The 16911-nt window shown below is 40.7% G+C and overlaps 1 protein-coding gene across 1 annotated transcript; it reads left to right on the top strand.

The window, feature by feature from the left end:
• Positions 1–24: 24 nt before the first annotated feature.
• On the top strand, positions 25–16074 carry brdt (bromodomain, testis-specific; the record flags this gene model as incomplete). Its single annotated transcript, XM_080032866.1, has 18 exons — positions 25–216; positions 379–516; positions 800–938; positions 1091–1212; positions 1482–1826; positions 2112–2240; positions 4338–4535; positions 4637–4818; positions 4928–5205; positions 5323–5433; positions 5520–5642; positions 7696–7745; positions 7848–8028; positions 9028–9098; positions 9589–9652; positions 9737–9843; positions 15489–15905; positions 16009–16074. 18 exons carry the CDS (start codon positions 25–27, stop codon positions 16072–16074), a joined length of 2913 nt encoding a protein of 970 aa, XP_079888992.1.
• Positions 16075–16911: the final 837 nt, after the last annotated feature.

The raw sequence follows: 16911 nt of genomic DNA, 5'->3' as shown, positions 1-16911 counted from the left end.
CCTTCATGGCCTTTGGACAACACAATGTCTGCTGTGAAACCCTGTCCCACTGTGAGTGGAAATCCCCCTCCACCAGAGTTCCTAAAGCCCAAGTCTCCTGGCTGTGTGACCAATCAGCTCCTGTATCTGGACAAAGTGGTGATCAAAGCTTTATGGAGCAATAACTTCTCCTGGCCTTTTCGCCAGCCAGTTGATGCAGTGGCATTGCGTCTCCCAGTAAGTAGTCCAACTGTAACTGTAGCCCCACAGTCACACAACTCTTACATGTGCTATTTTTGAGATGCCATTATGATGTTTGTCTTCAGTAGTTCTCTTAGACTTTGGTCTGGGAAGGAAATATTTAGGTGTATTAATGCCAGTGTCTTTGTTGTCTTTCAGGATTATTATACAATTATTAAAGATCCTATGGATCTGGGCACTATTAAGAAGCGACTCCAGAACAAATATTACTGCAGAGCCCTTGAGTGTATTCAAGACTTCAACACAATGTTCACCAACTGCTACGTGTACAATCGGGTAAGAGAATTCTATTTGTTTTGCTGTATAACCCATCAACAAGTACATGTACGTACATACAACATGTAACATACATACAACAGCAGAGTTCATATTAATGTGATAATATAACGATATTGGCTGTGAAAAAGTTTTGTAATGCAAAAGTGAGTCTGAACTGGAATAATGTACTCTTATCCATATATTGCAAAAATCCATATACATAATCATCGTGACTTTTTGCATGCTACCTTGAGGGATTTAAAATAAACAATATTATTATATATACAAATTATTTCCACAGCCTGGAGATGACATTGTTTTTATGGCGCAGTCCCTGGAGAAGCTTTTTTTGCAGAAAGTGTCCGACATGCCCAAGGAAGAGTGTGAAGTTAAAGCAATCTCTACAAAGGAACCAGTCAAAGGGAGAAAGACCCCTGCAGGTATCATGAACATCAGCGGTCCCTCAAGACGTGTTCCAATATTGCCAATAATTTACCTTTGGATTGTTGGTCCATACTGCGATTGGTCTGCCTTATTTTACCAATGTTAAACAGTTGTTGTGCATGGGTTTACTTTGCCTCCTGTCATGCAGGTGTAATAAAGCAGAGATCCCTTGTGTCAGAAGTTATTCTCCAGCAGACATTGACAGTCATTCCTACTGATGTGCCTAAATTCATCCCACCCATCCAGTTCCCTGCACAACTTGATGCACCAGTAAGTATGCCACTGGTTTGCATGCGACATTTACATATAGACTTTAAATCATGAAATAAACTGTCTTACATGGCTAGATTGTGACACTGACTGGAGACAAAGTCACAATTTAGGTTCTGATGCTTGGCTTGTTAAAATTGATTTCCAATATAATGGTAATAATGGTTAATGCCCCAATTCATATGCCATCGCTTGTTTGTAATCTTGAACCACACTTTTGAAAATGTCAAAATGCTAAACGACTACTAAATTCCTTTGTAAATCTTCAGCTTAAAAAAGGTTTTAAGAGGAAAGCAGAGCCCGCCCCCTCAGTGGTGATGACCAGCAGCGAGGCGTCCCCGGCCTCCGAGCGCTCTGCCCCGTGTTCCTTCCTCTCCAGGAGGGGCAGCGGAAGGCCCATCAAGCCTCCTAAGAAAGACCTGCCTCACACCGAGGGCAAGAAGGTCAGACTGTCTGAGCAGCTCAGGACCAGCAATGACATCCTGAAGGAGCTGCTGGCCAAGAGACACTATGCCTACGCGTGGCCCTTTTACACCCCCGTCGATTCAGTGGGCTTGGGCCTGCACGACTACCACGACGTCATCAAGCAGCCTATGGACCTGGGCACCATCAAGGTAAGAAGAACACGATGCTGATTTAATCGCAAAATATACCCTGCGTTCCAAACCACATACTTTTCCTGTTTACTATACTACATACTAAATCATGCTGGTTTCCATACTTCAAAATGCAATTGGATGTATTAATGCATCCTGGTATTTATGGCATACTTAATTTGACATGGATGTATCGGGACATCCTTATTCATTTTTTCTGGCATACTCAATAGTATGGGTTATTGGAACGCAGGGATAATATTATCTTCACGTTCAGTGTTCCTGACAGTGTTATTTCCTCAGAGAAAAATGGACCAACGAGAGTATGCCAGTGCAAAGGACTTCGCTGCTGATGTCCGACTGATGTTCTCCAACTGTTACAAATACAATCCACCTTCACATGAGGTGGTCTACATGGCCAGAAAACTGCAGGTATAGATCTCTGTTTTATGATTCTGTTTGATTAGCCACATTTTAAAAGAGCCGACCCTGTTGAGTTTTTTGTAAACAGTTGTTTGTCATTTAACTACTTTCTACCTAAAGTGTGTGTGTGTGTGTGTGTATATATATATTTAAGGCCTAATTAATATGTTAAAGCGGCAACGAGTAACTTTTAAATATCTTTTAAACAGCCTCATGTTTCCTCTCATAATCATAAATTACCTTTAACAGCAAACGAGACCATCAGTGCAAAGAAAGACGTTTTTATATAGTTTTTATTACTGCATTTGATCTGGTCGTACACCCAGTCCGATTTTCGGTTCACGCGTGCATGCTCTATGGTCACATATCCGTATTGGTCACAGATTTCAGTGTGGCGCAGTTACGCGATTTGAGAAGCCTATCCCTCCAGGTGAGGGAAGGGGAGCGGGAGCCTTGTTTGAGACAGTTGTTTGTCGTCATAATGACTGATAACGGGGCTGAACCATAAAAGAAAAAAAAGAAAATGCAATGAAGAAAAGCGAAAAGGGAGAGTGATAGTCGGGCGGGAGGGCGTTGCCAAGCAACGTATACACAATTTCACGCAGCGAACGTAGACTGCATGGTAGACTGCAGTGTTTACTCCTAAATGAATGAGCGGTAGCCTACTAAAACAAAGTTTACTTTGCCTCACCAGCATCATCAGATGACCATTATTCATCTGAAATAGTCATTGTTTACAACATAAACACATTACCTCATCGTGATCCATTCTAACTAACTGCCATCTCTCGTTCATTCGCTTTGTGTGGGGACACGGACTCGTTCAGCTCCGTGAGAGGTGACAATGCATCAACTCATTGCAATCAGGTGTGTTTAGCACTTACTGGCATTAGTTGATGCTGTGTCACCCATAGACTCATGGAGCCGAAAAGAGTCCGGTGCCCTCACACTTTGCTTTCAACACACGGACACGCACCATATTGCTTCCTGATTATTTGAATCTGAACGCCCTGCACGAGCTAGAAAACAGCTTCACGACAGCTGGCGTCGTAATAATACTACCGCTTTTGTTCAAAGGTGTCGCCAACGTGCCGACTTACTCGTAGTGGCTTTAAGTGTGTACTACTTTTTTATCAAACACAAGCACACTGCAGACACAGCATATCGTTTTTACATCCAGGTGACCTTGCTGGCAGGCTCTTTCTTTCTTGCCTTTGTTGGCACGTTGCCATCCGCGACTACTATTAATGAGATACTGTGAAACCATCTGACAAACTGTATCACATGCAAGAAACACCAACAAAACAGTTCTCTTGAGTGCTGCTAGTGGTATAAACTCCAAATTGTATTAACGGGATTGATTCAAGAAGGAAAATATAATAGACTTTCTATTTCTATTGGTAGTGATAAGTGTATGTAGCAGCAGCGATGCATTAATACAAAGCTACATTCTGATATTTTCACAATACAGATGCACCATGCACACACAGCCTAACGTAGGCCTATCTCAAAAGAATATACTGTGCTATAACTTAAGTCATTTTAGTGCACACTCACACAAGGCCCAGTTACGCCGTTTTTCAAAAAATATTTTCATCCGGCCAAATCTGCAGCAAGCGATCCACCTCCTCATCAGACCAGCAAAAACGTAAAACCACTTTTAATTTCATTTCTCGAGGTGAATAGTTGCAGATAAACTGGGGGTAGGACCGCTGTCTATTATGCTTGTGATCGTACAGGAGCATCAGCCCCGTGCTGTAGGGGCCAAGGAAGTGTACCGTGCTTGAGGATTTGTTTCGGTGCTCGGTTCAAATATCAACAAGCTTTCTCATGCACCAGTGACAGGTTGCTAAATTACTGACTTACTTATTTGACAGATTTTTGTGGGTATTGACATTTTTGCTTGACCTATGTGAATATGGATGAATTAGGTCACTGTTTATTTGTTGGATTGGTTGCAATGCTGTGCAGAATGGATCAGTTTCAGTATTTCAGAGCATATTACAGTTGGGATACCTTAACAGATTGGGTTAAGGTTAAACAAGGTTCAGTATTACTACTACTTTTTTTTTTTTTTAAATTACACATTTGTGTTTCTGTCAACAGGAGGTTTTTGAGGCCCGATATCTGAAGGTTCCACAAGAATCCCAGTGTGGTTCCCTCACTCCTCAGCGAGTTGACCAAGGGAAAGGATGCAGAGTTGGGAGTGTGTCCACCTCAGCCAGTTCTGCCAGTGAAAGCTCGTCGGAGGCAGAGAGCTCAGCAGAAGAGGTGGCCTCGCAGCTTGCCAATCTAGAGGAACGGGTTGGTATATACATGCCAGTAACCGTGCAAAATGGCTTTGAGAAGTTAATTCTCTTCAGTGCATTTTACCCTAACTGTCTCATTAATGGCTGGCTTCTCAGTTGAAAGCTGTCAGTGATCAACTGAAGAGACTTACCAAAGAGCCCCTGATGAAACCAAAGAAGAAAGACAGGTTGAAAAAGGAGAAAAGGTCCAAAGAAAAGGATATCGCCAGGTTAAAGCACAAATCCATGCAATACAAATCTATTGTAGAAAAGATGGCCAACAGAAAGAGCTCCATTTTGTGAGTTAACCAGGCTTGATCTTTTAATATAGTTTGTATGTTCTTTACTTTGAACAAGTAATGTTGAACGTGTATTTGTTTTTGTATGCATGTCTTGGCGTGGCAACAGACACAATATGCACGGAGCACCTTTGAAATGTGAAGACGAGGCGTCGCCAATACCAGTGACCTACCAGGAGAAGAAGCAGCTGAAAATGGACATCGACAAGCTGCCGGGGGACAAGCTGGGCAAGTTGGTGACCATCATTCATGCCAGGGAGTCCTGTCTGCGAGACTCCACTCTGGAGGAGATTGAGGTGGACTTTGAAATGCTCAAGCCTTCCACACTGAGAGCCCTGCAGAGGTTTGTCGCAGCATGTCTGAGGAAATGCAACAAAAACGCAAGCAGTAAGTTCACTTCAGTTCTGTCTTTTTATCTATTTTATTCGACGGAATCCGTAAATTGAAAGCGTTTACTAAATCTTTGCAATGCCATGGAGTTTTATTATCTCTTTTCTCCAACAGAAAAGAAGCAGCTTAAGCCCGCCGTAGGAATACAGACTGCCAAACCAAAGGATGCTGGGAAACCTCCGCTACTCAGTAAAGAGCAGAACTCGATTAAGAAAAAGCCACTAGGTAAAGGAAATCCAATGTAATCATCTTGGTTATGCTTCCACACATGAGGCATTGAGCTTCAACCCTTTTTATTGTTTTGTTTTCAGCAGCTAAAGTGGTAGGCTCTGTAGACCCCACCTTCACGCTCAGTGCCAGCAGCACCTCCTCTTCCAGCTCTGGCAGCAGCACTGGTCCTTCTAGCCCTTCTGATAGCAGTGACTCTGAATCAGGTTAGCTGCTCTCCCCCTAGCACTCTGCCCTCACCCAACTCTTTTATCCTTCCCTTCTCTCCTTTAGAATCAGACAGCTATGAGCACAATTCACCCGGGTGCCTCTACTTTTTAAACCATATTTCTCTTTGCTGCACACAGATATTAACTATTTTTATATTTTTGCACATTCATCAGGTGTTTGCTCTTTGTTTATTTCACACACACTTTTAATGAACTGTCATGATGAGGGAACACATCTATCCAATGAGATCTGAGACTAAGGGCCGTTTCTCACCTGATAGTTTGCTAACTTTCTTCCCAGCAGATGTGAGAATAATTGATTGGTCCTTTCACACCGTTTCCATTTGTCTGAATCCGTTGGTGAAGTGAACCAAAGAACAGCGGCATAGGCAACCCGAGAACGTTCTTGTCACTCGTTGGTCAGATGTGTCTGGGGCGGAGCAATAACGTAGTTCTTGAACTACTTTACAATTGGTCAGCATTTTCACGGGGGAAAACTACAGGAAGTAGATTGTCTTCTTCATCCCATAATGCATAGCGTAGCTGCTTTCTGCAGTTGAAAGTCAGTGCGCAAACAGTCCGCACCAGAGTTGGTTTGGAAGCGTACTGAGACCACCTTCAACAATGTCTCGGTACGCTTGTTTGGTCCTTTTTTGGTGTGCACCAGAGTATGAATGCTGTGTTCTCACCTGCACAAACGAACCGCAGTAAAGCTGGAACCAAACAATTTAGGTGTGAAACACTGACTTATCAGTGCCAACATCAATGGCACTGATAAGTCAAAGCAAAAACTGAAGGGTAAATTATTATACTCTGCATTACCGATGGATGTGGTCAAAAGTGACCCCTGCAGATCAGCAACAACCAGAAAAAATGTGAAACCACCTTAAGTTGTACCTCAGTATTTGCAGAATGTAAAGTTTGTTCTATCTTTTCTCCAACCACTTCGTAAAGCCCAGTTCAGACCAAAGATTCACCTTGCAACTGCTTTCGACGAGACGGCTTTAGAACGTCACGGGGAGAAATCGCAGCAGTGTGAACTGCTCGTTGCAGCGCGTTGCAAGGCGTCGCAGAAGATTCAACATGTCAAATCGCACGGTCCAGTTTTAGAACGTCCAGGCCAGCTCGTTGCGAGCGGTTGCGAGCGGTTGCGAGCAGTTGCGTCTCGTTGCAAGGCGAATCTTTGGTCTCAACTGGGCTTCAGAAAACGTACTTTCTGTGCAGCAGGCAAAACGATGGCAAACCTTTTTACTTAGGTGTAAAGACCTGTCGACATAATCCAGTATGAAACACCAATGTATTTATTTTTTTGCTCAGTTTCCAGATACACTTATTGCTCTGCACATAGAAACGGTTGACCTGTTCAAACAAAGAGGGAAGAAATGCTTCTTAAACATTTTGTGTACTTCAATTAAATGTATGCCATTCACGAAACTGCATTAAAAACAAGCTAATCGGACGCATTGTTTTGGTGGAGTTGGTTTGTCGACGTGTGTGAAGCAGATGAGTGGTGTACTGAGAACAAAATGATTAATAGATTAAGAGGTTCAGATAAATATTGTAAATGACTGAGGGAGGCAAGAGTTATGACCAAAGAAATGGCATAAATAATCCAGATCCAGGCACTTTAAAGTTGGTTTCAAAAATGTAAAAAGGCATTTAATTTATTGGGTATCCTGCACAATGAATCAAACCTTGTGCCTGGTTGTGGATTATTTATGCCAGTTCTTTTGGTCATAACTCTTCCTCCCCTCTGTCAACCTTATTCACTTCCATGAGCTCCGGTGCTTTGAAGGATAGGAGTGGCAGGAGAGCTTACGGTGAAGGATACCATAAGCTCTCCTCCTGCCACTTGATTCTTTCAACAAATATTTCTAAATGTTTAAAACTAAAAAAAGTGTTGTTAAATCAATGGCAACCTTTTAGAATAAAAGTCTAATATCAAAGTCTTAAGTAAGTCTGTTTAACTTATAAATGTTCATTTGTGTTTAGAAAAGGTCTGACGCCTGTCTTGATAAGACTGTTAATTATTCATGTGCATTTCTTTCAGTTCCAAAACCAAAGAGGCAGAAAAATAAAGGCCAAAAGTTAAAGACGAAGGTAAATACATTCAGTATTTTGCTTCCTGAAAAATCAAGTGATTCATGGTAAGCTATCCTTGCTGGTGACAATGAAATCTAAAAAATGTCATTTCTTCTTAAGACAAAGGTGACCTGGGCTGCCAGCATTAAGCAGATATCTGCGGCCAAAGACTTGACGGAAGCCTCGGTCAAGACTAGTCCGCCTCCTCATGCCGCGCAGTCCACTGTAGCAGAAAGCAAAAGTCAGCCAACGCAACACGATACGAACCAAACATGTGATGAGCTGACTTTATCACCTCCAGGTACTGCTTACGTTTCTCTGTTTTGCCTGTCAACTGGGGAGAAATAAGATTTTAACGTTAATTTGACCTAAGGGATCGTGATCTGTTGGTATAAAATGTGATGGCATTTTTAAACTTGAAGACTCTATGCCTCAACTTAATTCCTTTAATTTTTGACAGTTTAAAATGACCTTGCACTAATCATTTTAATTTTTGCATTATCGGCCCAATCTTTCCGAACTTTTGAAGTCCCTGTGAGACCTAATTTCTCAATGAGATTCCCTATTCCTCCTGCTATTGGCTCAGAAGTATGAAGTACAATGATGTCCAATGAGCCTTCCTCTACCACCACCTGTTCACCACAGCTGCCCCTTCCCCTTTAAAGGTCACCTATTACGTTGTTGTTAAAATGGGTTCCCGATGTGATTAGAGACTCCCAAAGTATGAGAAAAACAACCCTCTCGCTTTCTCTACCTCTGCCTTTCTGATAACCTGTTCTCTCCCCTTATGATGTCATAAGGGGCAAAGCCATGCTCCCTCATTACCAACCTCACTTAGCACTCCTCCTCCTGTTATAAGCCTTAGACCCAGATACCCCTGAATCTAACTGGTAGGTAGATTCAGGGTCAATCAGAGCAGGGTGGGGCTTAAAGAGACAGGCTCTAAAACAGAGTGTTTCAGACAGGGGCTGAAAAAGAGCAGATTCAGCAATGGCACTGTAAGAAATATATAACTTTCTAGTAGAAACACAAATGACTATTTTTACCTGAAGATGAGCATAATATATGACTTTTAACTGTCCCATATGCTCAGTGTCCTCAGCAAGTTCAGGTAGTGAAAACTTCTTTCACTCTGTTGTGGTAGGGCTGATCAGGAAAGTAGTGAAACACTCCGTCTCATGCTACTTCTTTCTGCCTACAGATAGTGTTATTGTGCACCAGCTCTTGGTGAATGTTAATGGTAAACAGTAGATTCTTATGATGTGCTGACGATCAATATTTGTCATTTCCTGTTTGTCAGATTTGTCTGCCCTTTTATCGCCCATGGCGTCTCCAGGAGTGCTGCTGGACTGGGCTGCTGCCAGGTTTGAGGTACAGTTGATGCAACCATAAAACTTAACCAAACATTGTTGGCTTTGATTGTTAAAATACAACTTTTCAAAACGTGTGACATACTTGCAATAGCTTCTAGACATCAATCTGAAATTACCTGTGTTTTAGTAGTCTACTCTGAAGGCCTTTCCTGGCTGTACTCTAGACTATCAAAAACATCTCATCACACTTCCAATTTGATAAAATAAGATTCAGGAAGGAATAAAATAAACAGTGCACAGATCATTGTAGATGGTCTTAATGAAAAGGGTTGGTCTTATTTTAACTGGTTTAACAATTTGGACCATCAGATTAGTAGCAGTTTGCCATACCATGTTATCTGACAATGTATCAGGGATATTTGTACGTCTAGTATATGATGGTGCATAGCATCATCATACTGCATGGTATTCTGAAATGCAGACTGCACTGTGTTGAGCTTTCCAGACATAATTAATCTAAATAATAAAAACTAAATCTTCCATTTCAGCCAGGCCCAGTGCTGTCCCCTCTGACAGACAGCCCGCTGCTATCCAAAGATGAGACCAAGTCTAGTAAGTCTAACTTTGACATCAGCATTTTTTAAATGGCTAATACTTAGTATTAGTAAACTTATTTATATTAAATGATTCTGCCAGATTTCAGAGGCCCTGAGGATTTTCCTGAGAGTCAGGTGACCAATGTGCCTTACACCAACACAGCAAGTAAATCAACTGAAGAGGAAAAACCACACATTCCCAAAAAGGTTTGAATTGTTTAATTGAGTTTACTATTACTGAAAATGGTCAAGATCTCTTCCCCAATTGTTTAAGGAACACTCTGCAGATCAGGACAGTGTTGCACCAACAAGGATTAGTTTTACTTTAATCAGCTGACACACATCAAGGCAATACAGTATGGAGCAATCACTACTACTGTTCATTTCTAAAATCAGGGAACCAGCGGGTTTTACAAGCATTATACAAGCATTGAATTTAATGTTCTCAAAGTAAAGCCTTTAAACTATTGAAGTCGACAAGGTATTGCATTTCCTTCACAAAGGTCTTCGATTTTTTTAACGTCATAAAAAAATTGTTTACTATTAGGGCTGTCAAAATTAATTAAATAACATTTTTTAATCGCAATTAACGCATGTGCAGAATGATCCGCCCCGTGCATCCCACCGGCTCTGTACAACAGTCATCTAACGTTGTGGCTGACCCAGGATCAGTAGCTGCGCGCAGCCAAACATAGCAGCACGTTAGCCCTTGCCGTGTTTTAATCAGCTAACGGTCACGTCTGTGTCGGGGGCATTGATAGTATATAAAATCAACTGCCGCGGGTGACAGTTGATGTCGGGGGCAACAGGAGGAGAAACATTGTCCGCTCTGTTCAGAGCCCGCGAGGACACAAACGTCTGCAGTTTTCAGAGGTGTGTGTGAGTAGACATCAACATAACGCCGGCTTCCTGGCACAAATGAACAGTCCCTAGGACGTGTTTGTGCACACACACACACACACACACACACACCCCCACCGCGCACTGTAATCAAGTTGTATTCAAGAATGCACAACCTATAGATTCACCAAATAAATGCCATTATATAGCCTATATTTGCCCAAAGACATAGTAAAGAGACAGACAAATTGAATTATGGTGTGGTAGGTAGGTATATATTTTAGTTTGATTTAAATTTATTTTCAGTATTAAAACCATCATTTGGATTTTCAATTAATAAAAATACTAATTTTAAATGTATATATCCACCTTCTGTCCTTTATCTTTCCGTTCATACAACAATATACAGAGAAAATTCGAATTTTTCGGGCATATTTCGAATGGTAAAATTAATCGTGATTAATCCACAGAATCCTGTGATTAATCTGATTAAAAATTATAATCGTTTGACAGCCCTATTTACTATGTGTGTATATATATATATATATATATATATATATATATATATATATATCTATCCAGGGTTTCCCCAGGAAGAGTTGTCAGGCCTGGTGCCAATAGTGCCGCTGCAATTGCGATATAAATAAATGCGAATATGATATGATTCTACTTGCTTGGTTTTCAAGAAAAAAATTCAAACGTAGGCTGATTTCTCAATTTAAACGCACAATACCCTAACCCTTCCGCTGCCAGGGTTGGGGTTTGACCGAAAAACAATAACCAAAAGCAGAGTTTGATGACGTCATGGATCATATAACAGCTTACAGAGAATACATGAGGGCTATGAAGCCCTCTACGTCATAACTACGCCCCTTTCTGGGTGCAAACTACTGCTGTCAGTTGACTGACGGTCAATTCAAATTCTGAGGTTTTTGCCGATCAGATTTTTTTTTTTAAATACTGTTTCATTTTATATCTTCAAGTAGCCCAAACAAGATGACCAGCCAGCTAAATAATGACTTGGTGTCCTTGGAGATCACTGATCAGCAACGATAAAGATAAATTGAAAGTAATAGGTGATAGATGTCATTCCAGTCTGCCGGTGCACGAGTGAAACAATGAGCCGACTCAATGTCCAGAGGTGTTATCCTGATATCTAGAACTATCGCTTCTCTTAGACCCCGTTTCCACTTGGCATTAACATCTGACTTTTGTAATCGGATCACATGAATAAAGCTCTAACTACAGGTGAAAACACTCTCAAGACGCATTGAGATCGGATCACAAAAACCACATTCGGAGGTGGTTTACGTCCGTTGTGTCTGCATTCATTTGGTAGTGGGAACACCAATGTGGTTTTTATCCACATTAGGGACCTCCTACTCAACTGCCGCCCCCTGCCTGAGCGGAAATACGTTGAAAATGCAGCTTTTATAGAAGCCTCATGAACGTTAGTTGCATCCGCCAGTATTGCAAATGACAAGCATTCTGTCCTCTGTTTTCATTTCACTGCGTAAATCTGAAAACACGGAAATCGCTGCTATTGACTGGAGAGCTGCAAGGCAACGACTTCCTGTTCTTATCTGCTTAAAGGGACACTGTGTAATGTGACATCATCAAGAAAGTTCTAGAAAGTTCTAGAATGCAACACTCCCTGGGTAACCCCACCCCTTTTGAATAATAACAGAAGCTACAGTGGCCTTCAAGGACAAGAACAATTCTAAATTTTAAACAATGCACCTGATGACATTCCAACCAACATGGATTCCTCCATAAGACTTGCCTGCTCAATGTACAAAATGTAATATTAATATTTGTAATTCTCCGCTCAGGAGGATAATTCAGATTATTGGCAGAGGTGATTTTACACCAATGAGGACATATTTATGAATGAGGATATTGATTTTAGCTAATAAATGACTTAAAATGTTACAGTGTCCCTTTAAGAATAAAAGTCAACTCGCGTTTGGCTAGTAACAGGCGTTTAATGTGAAGGCGCACAGGAAATATTCTGTTCGCATATGCAGTATCTTAACTGCATACAGAAAGCCGTGTAGGCTACTGGTGGTGGTGACAAGAGTGTAGCAGACGTTAGAAAAGCCGCCCGGCAAACACACATCTTTCACCAGCCAAAGAGGCGTAATACCTTACTCGCCTAAGAGTTTTTACTTTGATATACTATCTATGATATTTCCCGCATTTGGCGAGTGTTAATGTAGAGCCCTCTAAGCAGTGTTGTGCATCGCTCCTCCTTGTCTAAATGAGACAGTAGCATATCTCGTCAACCTAGACTTGTAATTATCTTCGCACGTAATACATTTTAATAGCAAATGCGATCAAAACTGTGGCACTGTACAGCCCTGTATGTTTACTTGTTTGAACCCCACCGGTTAAAAACAGCAATGCAAACGGAAATGATGCGTGTTGATTTAAATACAGCGCGGGTAAATGGAATCGGATCACAAGTAGACAAAGAAGTCACATTTGAAAATACAAGTGGGAACACACGGACTGAGAGCTGGCCACTTGTAACCAGATTCAAAAAGTCAGATGTTAATCCCAGGTGGAAACAGGGTCTGAGAGTCGTTTCTCCTTGATGGAAGTAAAGTCAATCTTAATTGAAATATATCTTCATGTTTGATGTACAATAAATCAGACACTAGCAGTAAGCACAATATTATAGTGGTGTGAATTTAGTTCCTTTTTAGTGTGCATCAACCTAGACTACAACTAGGGCTGGGTATTGTCAAGAATCTCACGATTCGATTTCGATTCATTAGGTCACGATTCGATATTGATTGAAATGCTTTGATATCGATTCAGAATCAAGTAGAAATACACAAAAAAAAATTAATAATTATTTATTTAATTTCATCCCTTATGAACAAACAGCCATGGTATAACTCTCTCCTCTTGGAAATTGTAACATAACATCAGCACACTACTAAATTGACAGTGCTGTATTAAATGTAATGTATTTAAATCATGTACAGTATTTCTTTCTTTCTCACATGACATCTTTGAACAATAATAACACATAAGAACCAGGTGCCTTCATTTCTGGTAACAAATAAAACATTAGCACAATACCAGTATAAGGTGTACAAAAGTGAAAAAAAAGTGCTGTATTGGAATTCAGCTCTCATACTAAAACGTAAACAGACACAAAGCCAGTGCAGGTCATATGGGTTTGCTGCTCTCTGCCCTTTTGTCATCACTTTAACAACTCACACTTGTGTGGTGTGCATGCGCAGTGGCTCAGGAAATATTAATATTAAATACTAGTTCTAATCAAAAAAAGAATATAGTTGGCTTGCATTAGGCACACATACTTTAACTTTCTTTATTTCATCATAACATTGTGCCTTTGAATTTGCCTCTTGTTAATATATCCGTCACATCCCTGGTTGTTTACACTTGGAGGCGCCGTTGATGTGGCGTCACTTCCGGTGGGCACTGGATTGTGGGTCAGAATCGACACAATAGCGTGCTGATTTAATCACTAGGTCTGCGTTCCAATACCCTTACTTTCTTTTATTTAGTATGGTAGTAATGGATGTCTACTACATACAGCTGAGATTTTTAGTGTTGAAATCAACATCCAGTGCGCACCAGAAGTGAGGTCACATCGATGGAACCTCTGTATGAAAACAACTGGGGATGCGACAGACATAAAAGCAAGATCAAGGCGCAATGTTATGATGCAATAAGTAAAAGTGTGTCCCAATTATGTGCCCACTGCATGTTAACTAGATTCTTTTTATGGTCAGATGTAGTATGTAGAAAAAAAGAGTATGCGATTTGGAACGCAGGGTAACATTTTTATTTTGTTGAGTTTACTCACACTTTACAAAGTTATTATATCAATGTTCGTATGAATGTGAATTTATAATGTTCTTTATTAAAATGACCTTAAAATGTGTACAGGTTTTCCATTGTATCAGTCCTACTTTTGCCAGTATGGCTGTGACGTTGGCATTACATTTAATGTTAAATGGCATTAAAAAGGCATAATAAAGTCTTACATTTATCTTTGAGATTCCTGGTTGTACACTGTCAATATTTAAATGTTTTAATATTTACTACAGAAAGTAAATAAAATGTAAAGCTACAGTTGGTAACTTTGAAGAAAAGAACAAGCAAGAGATTTCAAGTGAGAATTTGAACCCAAACACTTCAACCCCTCCCTCCTTGTGCATGCGCCGCCAATTTTTTTTAGCGGTAACTAAAAAAGACCGAAAGAACTCTAGCTCGAGTCCTTGGTCTTTTCTTCGCTGTCTTGGTAAAAGCAGTTCTTTGCAAAGGAGGAAGTTGAAATGCAGGCGCCGCCGGAGACGCCACACCGCCACGCCAAGATGTAGGGACGGCCCCTTAACCAATCAGCAAGGAGAGCCAGGGCGGGGGTTCTACCAGACTACAGCATACAGAGGCTGGGGAGAACACAGTGATGAGGAGTTAGGCCCCATTACAAAACCGATCCCTACACACTCTGTCACTTGCTGTGAAGGGTCTTAAAACACGGTGCAGTTTTGGAAAGCCCCCTCGCCTTTCTCCGGCGGGGACAGGAACATACATCCGTCAGTCAGGTGTCCTGTCAAAACCTGTGTTGACCAATGGGGATCAAACTCATTCATTATGCTCATATAGCAGCTGCTAATTCAGTTACATAAACATTCCAAAACGCTGCTACATGTCTTTATTCTCATCTCTTTTCTTCTTAATTATTAACTTAGAAGGAATCATTATTTAATAACAAACTCACCCCCACGCATTTATTGTATTGTGAAATATATAATTTCAAATTAACTATACAGTTATTTATTTTGAACAATTTGTAGTTTCTTTCCACCACCAGAGGGCATCCTCTATCACAAATAAATGCTATTTTGGTGGTTTTCTGCCCTTCAGGGACCAAAAATCAATGAAAGCTGCTTTAAAGTTGATCCTAGTTGAGGCCAACTCCTTCTACATTTGAGATGGATTGCACATAAACATGGACATTCTTTGTTTAGGACATTGTTCTGAAAAATGCAGAGTCTTGGGCGAGACTGGTGAGGCAGTCGGTCACTCAAACTGCAATCAAGTCCTCCAAGGAGAGCTTCCAGCAGTTCCGTAAGGCTGCCATGGAAAAGGAAGAACGTGAAAAAGCACTGAAGAAGAAACAGGAGGAGGGTGGCAAAGAGAGAGAGACTCCTTCTACCTTACCACCGGGCCCATGTAAAGCAGAAACCAATCCTCCACAACCTTTTAAAGAGGTTCCTGATTCACCCAAGAGCCCTAGCACAGACGCTACCATAGACACTCCCAAAGCTCTAGAGCCGCCCCATTCTCCCATGGAAACACAACCTCCTCTCACACCACAGTCCTCGGTGGATAACCACAGAGAGATGGCCCGCAAAAAGGAGCAAGAACGCAGGAGGCGAGAGGCTGTGAGTGGCCTGCATCCTTATATTAGTTTGATATGGTTGGTTTTGGTAAAATATCATTTTTTAACAACTGTTCTGTGGTCTGTTCTTCTCTTTTTTTTCCTAGATGTCTGGTATTGACATGACTATGCAACAAGACATTATGACTACATTTGAGCTGAACCTGGATTGAAAAGCCCCTGGGATTTACTTGGAAAAGATAGCCCTCTGCGATAGACTGTGTGATCAATTTGAGCTCATGCTTATTTCTCGGCCACAAAAGAAAAAAACTTCACTTCACTCTAATGTATGTTCTTGAGAAGAAAAGAAAAAAAAGTCAATGTTAACTGTGAAAAATAATAATAATAATATAAATGGGTCTTGCCCTTAAATTGTATTTGGAAAAGATTGGTGAATGTCTGCAATGACGCATTTAAAATGATTAGGGTGAAGCACTGTTTATATTCAGACCTGAATCGACTCTTAAAAATGCAGGTTTTTCTGTTCTTTTCACGTGGATGGGACCTCACAGCTCACTGTCAAGCTATAAATGCCTCCATATACTGTAGTTGAAGTGCCACCTTGTTGTCTTGTTTGCCGAAATGTGCAGTGTTGTTTTGTTCCTCTGTTGAATTATCCCATCTGATGAACCCTTACCATGTTTCAGTTTATCCTCACTCACAAATAGACTAGATATAGACAGAAAAACAGTTTTATATGTATGTGTTATACATGCATGTCTTTTCTTTCCTCTAGAAAACATCCTTGCACATAAGTCATTTTAAAACCCTGAAACAAAGACTGGTAGGTCCTCACTAAAGTACCCGATGTGAAATTGACATTAATAATCTCAGTTCCTTATTTTCTGATTACTTGAAAAAAAAAAATGCTGCACATTGTGTTTTTTGAACATGCACTGCACTTTGTTCTTCATACAGTTCTGTTTTCTTTTTTTTTTCAAAGTTGTTTTGGGAGATTATTGATATTTTCTGTACGTTACAGTTTGTATATGCAAAAATAAATAATTCCT

The sequence above is a fragment of the Ammodytes marinus genome, assembly GCF_949987685.1.
Source record: "Ammodytes marinus genome assembly, chromosome: 8".
NCBI classification, from domain to species: Eukaryota; Metazoa; Chordata; class Actinopteri; order Uranoscopiformes; family Ammodytidae; genus Ammodytes; species Ammodytes marinus.
Note: the sequence above shows the minus strand (reverse complement) of the source record. Positions and strands in the feature narration are given on the sequence as shown.